The following is a 13,083-nucleotide window of genomic DNA, read 5'->3' on the forward strand; positions in this document are numbered from 1 at the left end:
GCCTTCAAAAAGAAGCTCCAATCATTATTCAGAGCTCAAATCACAAATATCTTAGGTGAAGTCTGATTTTGTAGCTATTGCTAATGATCATAGTGGACATGTACTGTCAACTACGAAATACTTATGGAGGACCATATGTTGTGTAGTCCTCAAGAAAATTGATATTGATCTTATACTTATTTGCACCTCTTTGTAATGCATTTGTATTTGTGCTTGAATTGCTTCTTTTAAGATGAGTTTTCCAATACCTTGTTCAAATTTTATATATAGTATTTTTTTAATTAAAAATATTTTTTTTTTATAAAAACTATATTTTTCTATAAGAATATTATATTCAATCAATTAAACTACAACACTTTTACAAATTTTTAATATGCATTTGAAAAAATTTAAATATATATCTTTTTAATTGTACTATACTATTATTTAAGGCATATTATAGCCATGCAAAGCCAAAGACCTCTATAATGAGTACCACATAGTGGCGAGTACTATCTTTATAGTATTATAACAAACATATTTGTTTTAATTCTTAATTAATATAATATTAAATTTATTATTTTAAATTATATTATTCTAATTATGTTTATGCAATATTAACTATAACTCCCACTTCAATTAAATAATATTAATAATTATAATATAACATAAATCATATACTGGAAATATACATTTTTCTTAAGAATATAATCCTAGTTTATTTATAAAATCTATGTAATTATAATTATTAATTATTAGTCTAATATTTTACATTATTTTAATTATATTTATGTAATAGTAATTATAATTGATGTTAATGATTTCTATTAATAACTATAAAATTATATAATATAAATAATAAAATGAAAATATGTTTTTTTAATGACTAAATAAAAAATTTACATTTGTGATTAATGTTATAAAATTATATTATATATATTAAAATGATTAAAAATAAAATTATGATTATGAAAAGTATCAACAAAAAATAGAATGATCTCAAAAGATTTTATACAAAATTATAATTATAAAAGATACATGTTTAGGCTTATTTTTTAATGAAATTTATTTTTTGTATAATTGTTAATCGATTTCATTGCTTATATTTTTAAAAATTAAAAAAACTGTTAATAATTATATATATTTATATTAAAAATCACTTTAATTACAAGATTATCAATAAAAAATGAAAAAAAAAATTAAAATAGATATTTATTTTATAAATATAAAGAAATCTTACAAAAAGTATATTAGAATCTATCATTCTTATAAATTTGTTTCTATAATATCAATTTTTTCATCCAATCATATTATAGATAAGTAATTTCTAATTTAAAAATATAAATCTCAATTTTATAAAAAATCAAATTTATTTTAAAAACAAAAATAATAATTACCTATTAAAAAAAATCGATTAATTAGAATTAACAAATTCAGTAATTATTTACCAAAATATTAATAAACCAAAGATGCTCCTCAAATTTGTTTCGAGAGAAAGCGATCTCAATTATGCACCCAAAAAGACGAAGTATAACTTCATCCACAAAACAAAGAAAACACGTAAACGAAGTAAAATATATAGAATGTCCTATAAAGCACGCAATACTTAGCGTCCGAACATCATATATCGAATAGAATGTAAAGAGATAGACAGCCTATAAAGCACTCAATGCTTGCGTCCGAACTTGAGAAACATTTTATCTCATCTCGCTTGCATTTGCCTACCATGGGCTGCTGTGGATCCAAGAAATCTAAGCAGCCTAACGAACCTACCACCCAGCCCACAGTCGCCTCCCCGGCGCCGGCCCCGCCTGCGCCCACGCCCCGGCCCCCTGCCACGCCTGCACCCACACCCACATCGACACCGCCGCCTCCGCCCCCTCCCGCGACTGCCTCCATGCCCCAGCCCTCTCCCGCGCTTGCACCCACACAGCCGCCTCCGCCCCCTCCCTCGAATGTGTCCATGCCCCTGCCCCCGTCCCACCCTGCACCCACACCGCCGCCTCTGCCCCCTTCGGTGCCAGCGCCCACACCCCCGCCTCCGGACCTCGTTAAGCCTTCGCAGTCACCTTTTCAACCTAAAGCTTTTCAGCCATCCACGCTTGCTGAGCCACCTTTTCAATCGCTAGCTGTTCAGCCTCCGACGCCTGCTGAGCCGCCGCTGCCGCCCCCGGTTATGGCTCCGCAGCCACCATTTCAACCGCCACCTGTTCAGCCATTGCCGTCAACTCAGACACCGTCTCCAGGTCAACCATGGCCACTTATACAGCCGCTGTCGCCTCAGCTGCCGCTACCCACGGTGGAAAACTGCATCAAGCTTTTTGAAACCGTCCACAATGCAGCCGACGTTGATTATTTGATCGATCTCCTGGACAAGGTCTTGGAGTCTCTTGTAAACAAGGTTAGTCTGTGAGTCAGTTTCAAACGTAATCATAAGAAATGTTCATTTCTTTTTGCATTTTAGTCATGTTGTCCTGTTTGTAAATGCAGTCAAAAAAAGAAAAGACGTTAGAGAGAAGCATTAGTTCAGAAACATTATCAGATGCACTGAACGGTAGAACAAATTCATTATAGACTTCCTTTCTCCTCTGTGGATCTCTATTCCTTGAGTTTGTGAATAAGCATATTCAGCAGGAGAAGGTAATTGTTGTTCGATTTTATTCTGAATTCCATTTTAGTTAACAGTATGTTGAATTATTTAAAAGCTGTTGGAATCAACGGTTGTTGTATAAATAGGGAGACGAAGGAAACAGACAAGTTGTAGCAGGAATATTGCAAAGCGTGGGGAAGGTGCATTGGGTGGTTGGAGGGTTGGCTGTTGTTGCTTTCTTGCTGGACCAGATTGGTCAAATTTCTGAAAACCGGAGTGAATGCATAGAACTCTTAAAACAAATGGTTAAGCTTTCTGGGCATATAAGAAAGTTGAATTATGATATGCCTCAAGAGGACAAGATATTGAGTGAGGCGATTACATTGATTGTTGAAGGATCCATGATGTGCGCTTCTCAATTAAAGTCCAGAACACTTTTCCGGTAAAATGTCTACGAAGTACGATACTTAAATATTTGAATCTAATGTTATGCATGGTTATCTGATTCAATTTTTCCCTATTGTAGGTTTTTGAAGGCTTCTGTGGACTCCAAAAGCTTGGCTACTCTACAATTGAAAATTAATCAAACGTATCAGGATCTTACATTGAGAGTAGCGATAGAAATACAACATCAGCAGCCTATTGCCTTCCCTCCCTGGAAGCCCATTTATCCAGATTATGCAAGTAACTATATAGAAGCTCTCCATTTCCAACCTTTTCAACTTTATTTACACACCATGTTTGCATCACTATGTAGTTGTTAACGTAATATTCTTCTATGGTCTTATCGGCAGTGGGCATCGAAGAGCAGAAGAAACAAGTAATGAAGTTGCTGGACTTGGAAAGCGAAACCATGTCACCATTGGCCGTGGTTATTTATGGATTTGGGGGCATAGGAAAGACCACCCTCGCCACTGCTGTTATTGCAGGCTTAGATATCAAGGATCACAACTACTCAGGAGTCGAAATTAAAGAAGACCGCTCCAGGAATGACATAATATGTATGCAGCAACAAATATTGAAAGACGCTTTCCCAGCATATACTAATGACAGAAATGTAACATTGAGAAATAGTGCAGAGGGTCGGGATCACCTCACCAGCGCTTTCCAAGCCCAAGGAAACAAGCCAGTATTCCTGTTTATTGACAACGCTCTTCGGGCAGAAGACTTGCAAGAGCTTTTCCCAAAACGCTTAGCAGGCCTTCCGAATCGGAGTAGAATAGTGCTCACAACTCGAAATCTGGGTGTGACGGATATGCTCCTAGACGCGGGCCTTGAACGTCGTGAACATCGTGTGGGTACTCTCCCCGACAAAGAGGCGATTCAAATTTTGCTAAAAGATGATCTTCATAATACAATCAACAGCGATAACTTGAAAAAAATCCTGCAGATTTGTGATGGGATTCCGTTAGTGTTAGAAATTGTTGGTGCTCGTTTGCGCAAGCAGAATTACATGATAGACAGATGTACGCAAATATTTGAAGCTCTGGAGAAAGGAGAGGATATCAAAGGAGAAAATCTGAGCCAACGTCTGGTGACTTCCGTATATAATGATCTGGAAGTATCTACACGCGAATCGTTTTTGGATATTTGCTGCTTCTTTGCTAACTGGATTCGCCGTGATGTGGAGTACATTTTGGGAGCTGAGGACATCACTCTTCTCGAGGAGGCGGCTTTGATGAAGACATCAGACAAAGACGAGTTGATTGTCCACGACATCATTAGAGCAAAAGGGCGAAGCTTGTCTAAAAGCAATAGAATTATGGATATGCAGTCCTGGCTGGAAGTTGCACACGACGATCAAGTATGTGTTTGCATTTGTATTCGGCTACGGGATTCAAATTAATTACTGCATCTCCTTTTAGTAGCTTTATTGAAAGATTTTCTCTCTTTGCAGAAGCTCAAGCAAATCAAAGGAGTTTGGCTCGGTAAGGAGGAATCTGAATCTGGTAATGAAATTGATGAGAAGCAATTACATTCATTGAAAAATTCGTTGAGAGTTCTAGGTTTGGAAAGCCAGATAAAAGTGTCAAGATCAGGCCAAAAACCATCTAAATTTAAGGAACTCAGATTTCTCCGACTGGGTGGCGACATTTCTGCTCTATGGCCAGCGAATTTAGAGTCGCTTGAGCGATTGACTGCGTTCCATGACCCTGTCTTCAAAGATGGTGTGACTTTGTATCAGGTAAGTCGTCCCTAATTTTCTCTCTTTCGTTGATTGTTTATATATGGGAGAAATTACTAATAGAGTCACATGGATCAGGGATGCAGCTACCCAAGAAGCTACGGGTAATGAGAGCCACTGCAGAGTCTCACTTCGAGGAAGCCAAGCCCACCAAAATCAGCACAAATTCTTCCTTAGAGGAATTGGATTTAAAAGACCTTAAAAGTCTACAGAAGTTACCCGAAAAGCTGGATCACTTAACTGGCCTCAAGTTTTTGATACTAGATCAATGGGATAAAATTCAAGAGCTACCTAAGCAGGTATGTGGGCTGCCTTCATTATGCAGATTGAGCATTTGTGGTGGTAATTCCTTGAGAAATCTGCCAAACTCGTTCGGACAATTAAATTCTTTACAGGAATTGATATTAACAAGCTGTAAGCAACTGGAAGAATTGCCCTCAACTTTTGGAAACCTGAGATCTCTGAAACATTTGTGTTTAGCAGAGTGTGTTAGCCTAAAAGAATTGCCTTCGAGTTTCGGGAAACTAAGCTCTTTGGAGCTCTTGAATTTAGATGGCTGCTTGAACTTGGAAAAATTCCCTCCCAGCTTTTGGGAACTCGTCTCTTTAAAACATTTAGATTTAAGTTATTGCATGGAATTGAAAGGCTTGCCCTCCGGTCTAGGAAAACTCAATTCGCTAAATGTCTTGAGTTTATTCGGTTGTAAGAAATTAGAAGATCTGGCATCCAACATTGGGGAACTTCCATCACTTAAAAAATTAGATTTAAGAGGATGTCGCAATTTGAGAGAATGTCCTGACACGAACGAAACAAGAACTCACCGTTTTGCTACGGGATCATGTGGGGCAAGTCTTAAACACACATTAAATAACATATTAAGCTTAGAGAATGTCAGTCAATTTTGAGTATTTAACATTTTTAAATTTGAAAGTCAAAGGTTCTAGTGAACTAGTCCAAACACTTGTAGCTCTCCAATCTCTATCATTGTGCCTGTATTATTTAAGCCACAATTTTTATAGTGAGAAAAATGAAATACAAAGAGTTTGTTGTAAAATACATTATAATTGACATTTTTAACTTGTGAAAGTTGATGTGGAATATGTTTGATTATAATACAACAAATTTAAATTAACTTGTAAAACTTAAATTAAAAGTTACTTTTTAGATTTTTCGTTACTCTTTGATTCAAGTTAATTTCAAAAGTTTTAAAAAAATGTTTAAATATTTTTGTTAGTATTTATTGAATAATGTAATGTTAAAATTTATATTTTTATGTTAATTTTTATCTAATTTATGAGAATAGTTCAACGTAATTATATTAATAAATAATCTAAAGTTGAATTCATTTCTTGAGGTTTCACTATTTATTATATATGGTGAAAAATGATGATGATAAACTATTGTAAAACCACAAAGATCCAACCACAACAAAACCCTAGTTCTACAACCAAACATTCACCATACACCAATAAAGGTACCTAAGAACATGCAAATCAACAAATTAAACTATTATACCATTCACATGCCAAGGAGGGTTTCAATCTCCATTGATCTTGTTTGATACATTTGCTCTCAGATTTTATAGGTGCACAAGAGTTCAACAAAGAATCGATTGTGGTTGAAGTTGCTTGATCGCAAGAAGGCTTGATTGCATAAGTGTTGATTAGGGTTGATAATGATGAAGGTATCCTCTTATATAGAAGATGGTTTAGAAAATGGAGGGATAAGATTAGGAGGTGAAAAGATAAATAGCCGGCTAGGATTAAAGGGTAGGTATAGAAAATGATAAAATAATGAAGGGGGTAGGTAAAAGAGGATTAAGAGATAAGTGACATGTGTCATAGAGGAAAAAGCTGATGAATGAATTAATTAAATAAATATTTATTTAATTAACAGAAGACTTAGGATAAAATAATTAAATAAATAAAATATTTATTTAATTAAAGAAGAAAATTTTAGGTGTCTAAATTTATTTTTATATTTCTTATAATTTGATCACATCTTATCGATTCATGTATATTTTCCATTTAATATAATCAAAATATCTAGATATCTATTCTTCATAGAGTCATTAGTGTTGTTCTGATTTGGGTAATTATTGCAAGTATGTGATCAATCTTGTGGAGTTTAAGCCTCTAAATTGTGATAGACAAGGTTTCATTGGTGGAGATGGAGACATTTGCATAGAATTGTTATGAAGAAGCTTAGGATTGTCTCATTGAGGAAATTGCTAACCAAGTAATAGGTGAAGGTAATGAGGGTATTATTCACTTTCCTAATATTTGACAAATTGAGAGAAAGGGAGATATAATTGTAACACCTAAGACAAAAATGGGTAGATGCTTTGGTAGCACCAAAACGAATCAAGAAATACTAGCAAGTATTCAGTTAACTCTTACTCAAAGAATAAATTATAATAAAAACAAATCTTGGCTCATAGAGAAGTGATTGAAAGGCTCACAATCAGTACTAGTAATGAAGACTAGAAAATCATCTTCATCTTTAGGAAAAGGAGAAGAGGACAACAAATAGTTAGGGATGATTGCTAAGAAACAAGGTGTTCTTGGGAAAAATCTCATGGTGTGGGCAATGGGAAAATCCCCTAAGGAAAGATGGAAATAATAAACTAGAATGTTAGGGGCTTAAATACCCCTAACAAAAGGTGCTTGATAAAGCATCATTGGATAATTCATCATCAAACATTCTACTTATACAAGAGATTAAGTTTTTAGCTAGCATGGCAGACAGTGTTCTTAATTGATGGAACAAATAGAAAAATATATCAATTCTAGCTAAATGATCTTTATGGGGGGCTTTTTGTATTGTGGCAATGAGCTAATGTGGAGGTACATTTGGTTGCTTTGTCTAATTATTGGATTTTGGTGCCTACCAATTGGATTTTTACTAGACAAACCTTTTGGATTTTTAATGTGTATGGACCCAAGTGTATAATAAAAATTAAATCCTTTTGGGATTAAATTTCATTTGTCTCCTTGCATTTAAAAGATGATCTTGTCATTTCAGGTGGATACTTTAATGCTTTGATGGATGATAGTGAGAAAGTGGGAGGAATAATTCCACCAAGGAAACTATTAACCAATTTTAAGGAGCTGATTAATTTAAGTCATTTCAGTGATTGTATTCTAGAAAATAAAAATTTCACTTGGACAAAAAAAAGCCAAGGTTTTTATTAGATAGCAGAAAGGTTAGACAAATATCTTTTATCAGATAATTGGCTTGCCTGAAATATGGACTCCTCTTCTTCTATCCTTATGTTCATTGGTTCATATCATTTTCTAGTAAGCTTGCATTTTATAATGAATAGGCCTATGCACATAGTTTCTTTTAAGTTTAAATCGATGTGGTTTCGTGATAACTCTTTTGTATCAATGTTGGAGATTTGGTGAAATAATGCCCCTTTTTTTTCAAGGGTCGGGAATGTTTCAACCAAGCATGAAACCAAAATTTTTGAAGGCTAAGATAAAATAATAGAATGTGCATCATTTTATAACTTCTTTATGGAAATGGATGGGCTTCATAAGGAGCTTATAAAGCTAAATAGATCGATTATATTACAAGGGATGGATGGAAATTTTTTTGAAAAGGAGAAGCAACCAAAATCTAATTTGGAAGAGCTTTGATGTTGTGAATAATTATATTAGAAGCATAAATCTGGGGAGTTATGGTTAGTGGATGGGGATAAAAAAGAAAAAAATTTCATGTTGGTACTAAGGTAAGAGGACAAACCAATAAAATTACCAACATTTTCTTAACAATGGGTGTGCAACTACAAAATTATGGAGATATTAAGGATGAAGCAATTCATTTCTTCAAGAAGCTTCTTTTCTCCCCCACATTCTTACTTAGATGCTTCCTCTTTAAACATTTTTGATGATATTCCAACTCTTGTTACTAAATAAATTAACACATTTCTCGTGGTGAATTCTCTAGAGAGTAATTAAAGAAGGTTGTTTCTTCAATGGCAGCTGATAAAGCACCAAGCTCAAATGGATATATAGCTTAAATTTTTAAAGATGTTGAGATTTTGTTGGAAGGGATGTTCAGTTGGCCTTGGAAGAAACTAGAAGAAATAGAAGTGTATTGAAGTATTTTAACATGACTCATATTGCCATCATTCCTAAGAAGAGGTCTCCTTCCATATTTGTAAATTTTCATCCCATTTCTTTGTGTAACACCATTTATTAGATATTCACCAAAGCGATATCCTTAAAAATAGAAAAGTTATTACAATTAGTAATTTTTTAGGAGAAATGGGATTTTCTTCTAAGCAGAGAGATTCTATAAGGGGTGATTGTGGCTCATGAAATCTTGCATTCTATTAATCAAGAAAGGATTTCAATGATGATATTAAAAATTGACATGTAAAAGGAATTTGATCAAGATAATTGAGAGTTTTTAATGTAGATACTAAAGAAGTTAGGTTTTTCTCATAGTCGATGCAAGTGGGTTCTTTCATGTTATTTTGAAGCTAGACTTTTAGCACTAGTAAGGTTCTCCATGTGGTTTTTTCTCATCTACACAAGGAGTATGTCAACATGATCCTCTTTCACCTTTTTCTTTTCATCTTATTGGTAGAAGGGTTGAGTAGATCTATAAATGCAACAAAAAATAGGAAACTTTGGAAGGGGGTCAAAATTGTAGTAGTTTCCTTTTCTTTCACTCATTGTCTCCTCACAGATGATACACTCCTTATGGGAAATTCAATAATGGAGGAATTTGTGGTTATGAAAGGGGTTTTGATGTATTAATTCAAAGCATTAGGACAATCAATAAATAAGGAGAAATAAAAAATTTTCTTCTTTAATGTTTCTAATCAGGTTCATAGGAGTTTGCAAAGTTTTTTGGATTTTTAGTATGAGACACTTCCTTGTAAGTATCTTGGAATACCATTTTTTGGAGGTAAGGTGTAGAATAATTTTGGGAAGGCCATCCCTGATTGAACCATATATAAAATATCTTCATGAAAAAGTAAATGGATTACTCTTCCTCGGAAAATAATAATGATACGAGTTGTCCTAATTGTCATCTCCATTTTTTTTATGTTAGTCTTGAATATGTCAAAAGCCACATTAGACAAAATTCATAATATTTTTCTTGAGGGACCGGATGGTAACACTTTCAAATTACCCATTCAAGGAGATAAGGTTAGCCGGTTTCTTTGGGATGATAACATTTCAGGTAAGAACAAGCTATCTTTGCTTTCCTAGCATAAGGTTCGTTATCCCAAATAATATGGTGGATCAGGTATTCATCATCTAAAAATGTAAAATATTTCCCTAGGAGCTAAACATTTTGGAAGATTTATATTCCTTCAAATTCCAAATGGTGAAAAATAATAAGATACAAATACTTGTATTCGATGGATAAGGAGATGATATTTACTCTAAAGGATTTACCAAAAGGATTTTCTTTTTGAAATTTCATTTCCTCTTGCAAAAATGTCATTCTTCCACATTTGTCTTGGGTCATTAATAATGGAGGGAGAATTTTTTTGGGGGGGGGTGCTTGGAATACTCATCCCCCCTTAAAAAGGATTGGGGATTAGAGGCCTTTAGAGATACTCTTGAAAGTTGTGTGCGGTGTGAATTTGAAGAAATACTTTATTATGGACAAATCTTCTCTCCATGTTAGAGTCATATGGATGTTGTTTTATTTCCTTCTTCTCCCATGTAAAATGAAGAAGTCCTTGAAGCTGGAGCTACAAAAAAGGTATATTCTTTTCTTTCATTGTGAGGATTCTATTATATAGACTCAGTAAAACAAAATAATTTATTTAGTAAAAGAGGGTTATAATTCTTTGTAGTATATGCCTCTTTCTTCTCATATATGGCCTACGCATTTATGTTTGGGACTTAAATGCTTCAGGAATAAGTTGAACTGGGTTGGCCATCTTAATGGAATTTTTTTACAACATATTTAGAGTTTCCCTATCCTCTTCTAAAAATCCACTTTTTCTTGTACTTAAAAAACCTCTCCATATATTTTTTTTTTAATATATGGCTTGAGAGAAACAATGGAATTTTAAAGGCAAATAAATAAAATTTTAATCTAGTCCTTTTCAAAATAGAGCAGTCAATTTCAGAAGTGGTAATGCATTTCTTATATGAAAAACCATTTACTAACAAAATCTTCTCATCTTGGGATGATGGTATTCTTAAAGGGTGACCTTATCTTAAGCTCCTTCTAGCCCAAGATTCACTAAAATTTTCTCTAAAAGTTGATAGATCGAGTGTTTAGTGGAATCCTCCTCCTCCCAACTAGACCAAGTTGAATTTTTATGGATCGAGTGTTTAGTGGAATCCTCCTCCTCCCAGCACGTAATCCAAGGGTTTCGACAATAGAAGCTATCCTAAGAGTGCATGATGGATCTGTGACCAAATTATCCTGTAAAATAATATCGCATGCTATAAATAATGTTGTAGAACTTCCATCTCTCAACATGGGTCTCTCTCTTGCAATTAAATGTGGTTTTAAAAATGTATGTATTTAAGCATATTCGATGGTAATCATTAGGGATTTATCCTAGTCCAATTCTCTAGTTTGGGATTTAAATTATTTCTTACAAGGCCCTTAAGTTAATTTAAGCCTTTGTTTAGTATGAAATCACTCATTATTATGGAGAAGCTAATGATTTGTAAAATACCTTAGCAAATAAAGCTATCATAAAAAAGATTGATTATGGTGAATGAGACTTTTTCCTAGTTTTAACATTAAATACTGGAAGTTTGGTGGGTAAGATAATCATCTTCTTAATGAGTTCCTTTCTTGATTGAGCTCTAAGTTGGGATTAAGATGTTTTTGAGGGCATAACCCACCATGTTGGGTATGAGATGATTGTAATTGTACTATTTTTGTAGCCTTCATTTTTTGTTCCATTCTCAAATTTTACGAGAAGCCTTATCATGAGTACATGATATAGGTTTTTGTTGTTGTTTAACACATCCACTTCCCCAAATTTAAATATCCTTATTGTCATCATCAACATGCCTTGTTTTCATTAACAATTATGTGTTGTTTGTGTAGCAATAGGTGTCTAAATTTGGATATTTTTGTTCCCATCCACTAACCTATTCATTATTATCACCTGCGTCAGATGATCTTGTTGATGACCTTTCTTGTATGGAAATGGGATAGATGCTTATTACTGACCTCCCTCTTCTAATATAAATGGAAACAATGGTTCTCACTTGTAGTGGCTTTGAATTGTGTCTTTCTTCTGTAGTGTCTTTCGTTGATAGTGGTATTTTGGTTTTGGTATCTTTCACCTATAGTTTTTCTCATTTGTAGTTTATCTTTCTTGCTATGGTATTTTAGATCATGATATGAATCAATTTTTTTAAGATAAAGGGTAATGAAAAATATTTATGTTTCAAGGCTTTGTCTACCTTTTCCATCCCTTTCCAACTAGTGGACGATGCATTGATAAGGTTTTTGATTAAGATAAATTGGTTTTACAAGGACTCGAAACCCAAATCCATCAAAAAAAAAATAGAGGTAAACCATAGTCTAAACATCAATAGAAACAGGGGAAGCACCCCAAAGAGTTTAACAACAAAAAACACAATGCAAGAAAAAAAGACAAGCCAAAAATAGCTAACTGAGATCTTTCATGAGATTGACATTCTTCTAGATCGTCCTATTGTTGATCTCTTAAAGTTCTTCCATGATAAATCTCAAAATTCCTCTTTCTTGATTTTTGCTCCTGGTCCTAGTAGAGGGCCCCATGGAGGTTTGCACATCCCAGTTCTTCTTGTCCAAGTTGATCTCAAAGGACAGGTCAGATCTGATTAGTTGATATTTTTAGATGGCAATATTCTCATTCACTCTTTTGTGTCCTTTCGCATTGTTATACATTGCCTCCTTACTAATCTCCACCAAACACTTGAGTTTACCCTTTAAATCTTGAACATCATTCTCCAACTTGTCAATCCTAGCCTCATGCTCTATTTTCATTACCTTGATATCTTTCGTAATTTTTTGGGTCAGCTTCAGGAATTTATAAGTTTTATAAGGTGTCAAATTCTTAGTGAAAGAGTCTATAATGTCCTTGATCCCTTGTTTCAGAAAATTAATTTCACCAAAAATCTTGGGAAAACATTTCTCCTGGTTCGAAAACAAATTACCCAGGAGCCTATAAACATCCAAATCATTGCTTTTAAGCTCATTGGGGTCCACAATAAGGAAAATATCAAGTTTAATTTCATCCTCCCCTTTTTCTTGAGGCTCCATCCTTTTCCCAGGTTTTGGCTTTTTTAGATTTTGTGGGCCCAAATTTTGGGATTTAGAAACAGGGGTTTTCAACTTTTCC

General features: G+C 34.1%; 2 protein-coding genes across 2 annotated transcripts; both read left to right on the forward strand.

The window, feature by feature from the left end:
- The first annotated feature begins 1,942 nt into the window (after positions 1 to 1,942).
- On the forward strand, positions 1,943 to 2,837 carry LOC131027697 (vegetative cell wall protein gp1-like). The gene is made up of 3 exons (XM_059210494.1): positions 1,943 to 2,380; positions 2,470 to 2,533; positions 2,716 to 2,837. The coding sequence occupies exons 1-3, from the start codon at positions 1,943 to 1,945 to the stop codon at positions 2,835 to 2,837; spliced, it is 624 nt and encodes a 207-aa protein (XP_059066477.1).
- LOC131027660 (disease resistance protein RPV1) lies at positions 2,041 to 5,727 on the forward strand. Its single transcript, XM_057957727.2, has 7 exons — positions 2,041 to 2,380; positions 2,470 to 2,619; positions 2,716 to 3,011; positions 3,096 to 3,253; positions 3,364 to 4,373; positions 4,467 to 4,754; positions 4,841 to 5,727. The coding sequence occupies exons 3-7, from the start codon at positions 2,872 to 2,874 to the stop codon at positions 5,657 to 5,659; spliced, it is 2,415 nt and encodes an 804-aa protein (XP_057813710.2). The 5' UTR covers positions 2,041 to 2,380; positions 2,470 to 2,619; positions 2,716 to 2,871; the 3' UTR covers positions 5,660 to 5,727.
- Positions 5,728 to 13,083: the final 7,356 nt, after the last annotated feature.

Source organism: Cryptomeria japonica, chromosome 8, assembly GCF_030272615.1.
Source record: "Cryptomeria japonica chromosome 8, Sugi_1.0, whole genome shotgun sequence".
NCBI lineage: Eukaryota > Viridiplantae > Streptophyta > Pinopsida > Cupressales > Cupressaceae > Cryptomeria > Cryptomeria japonica.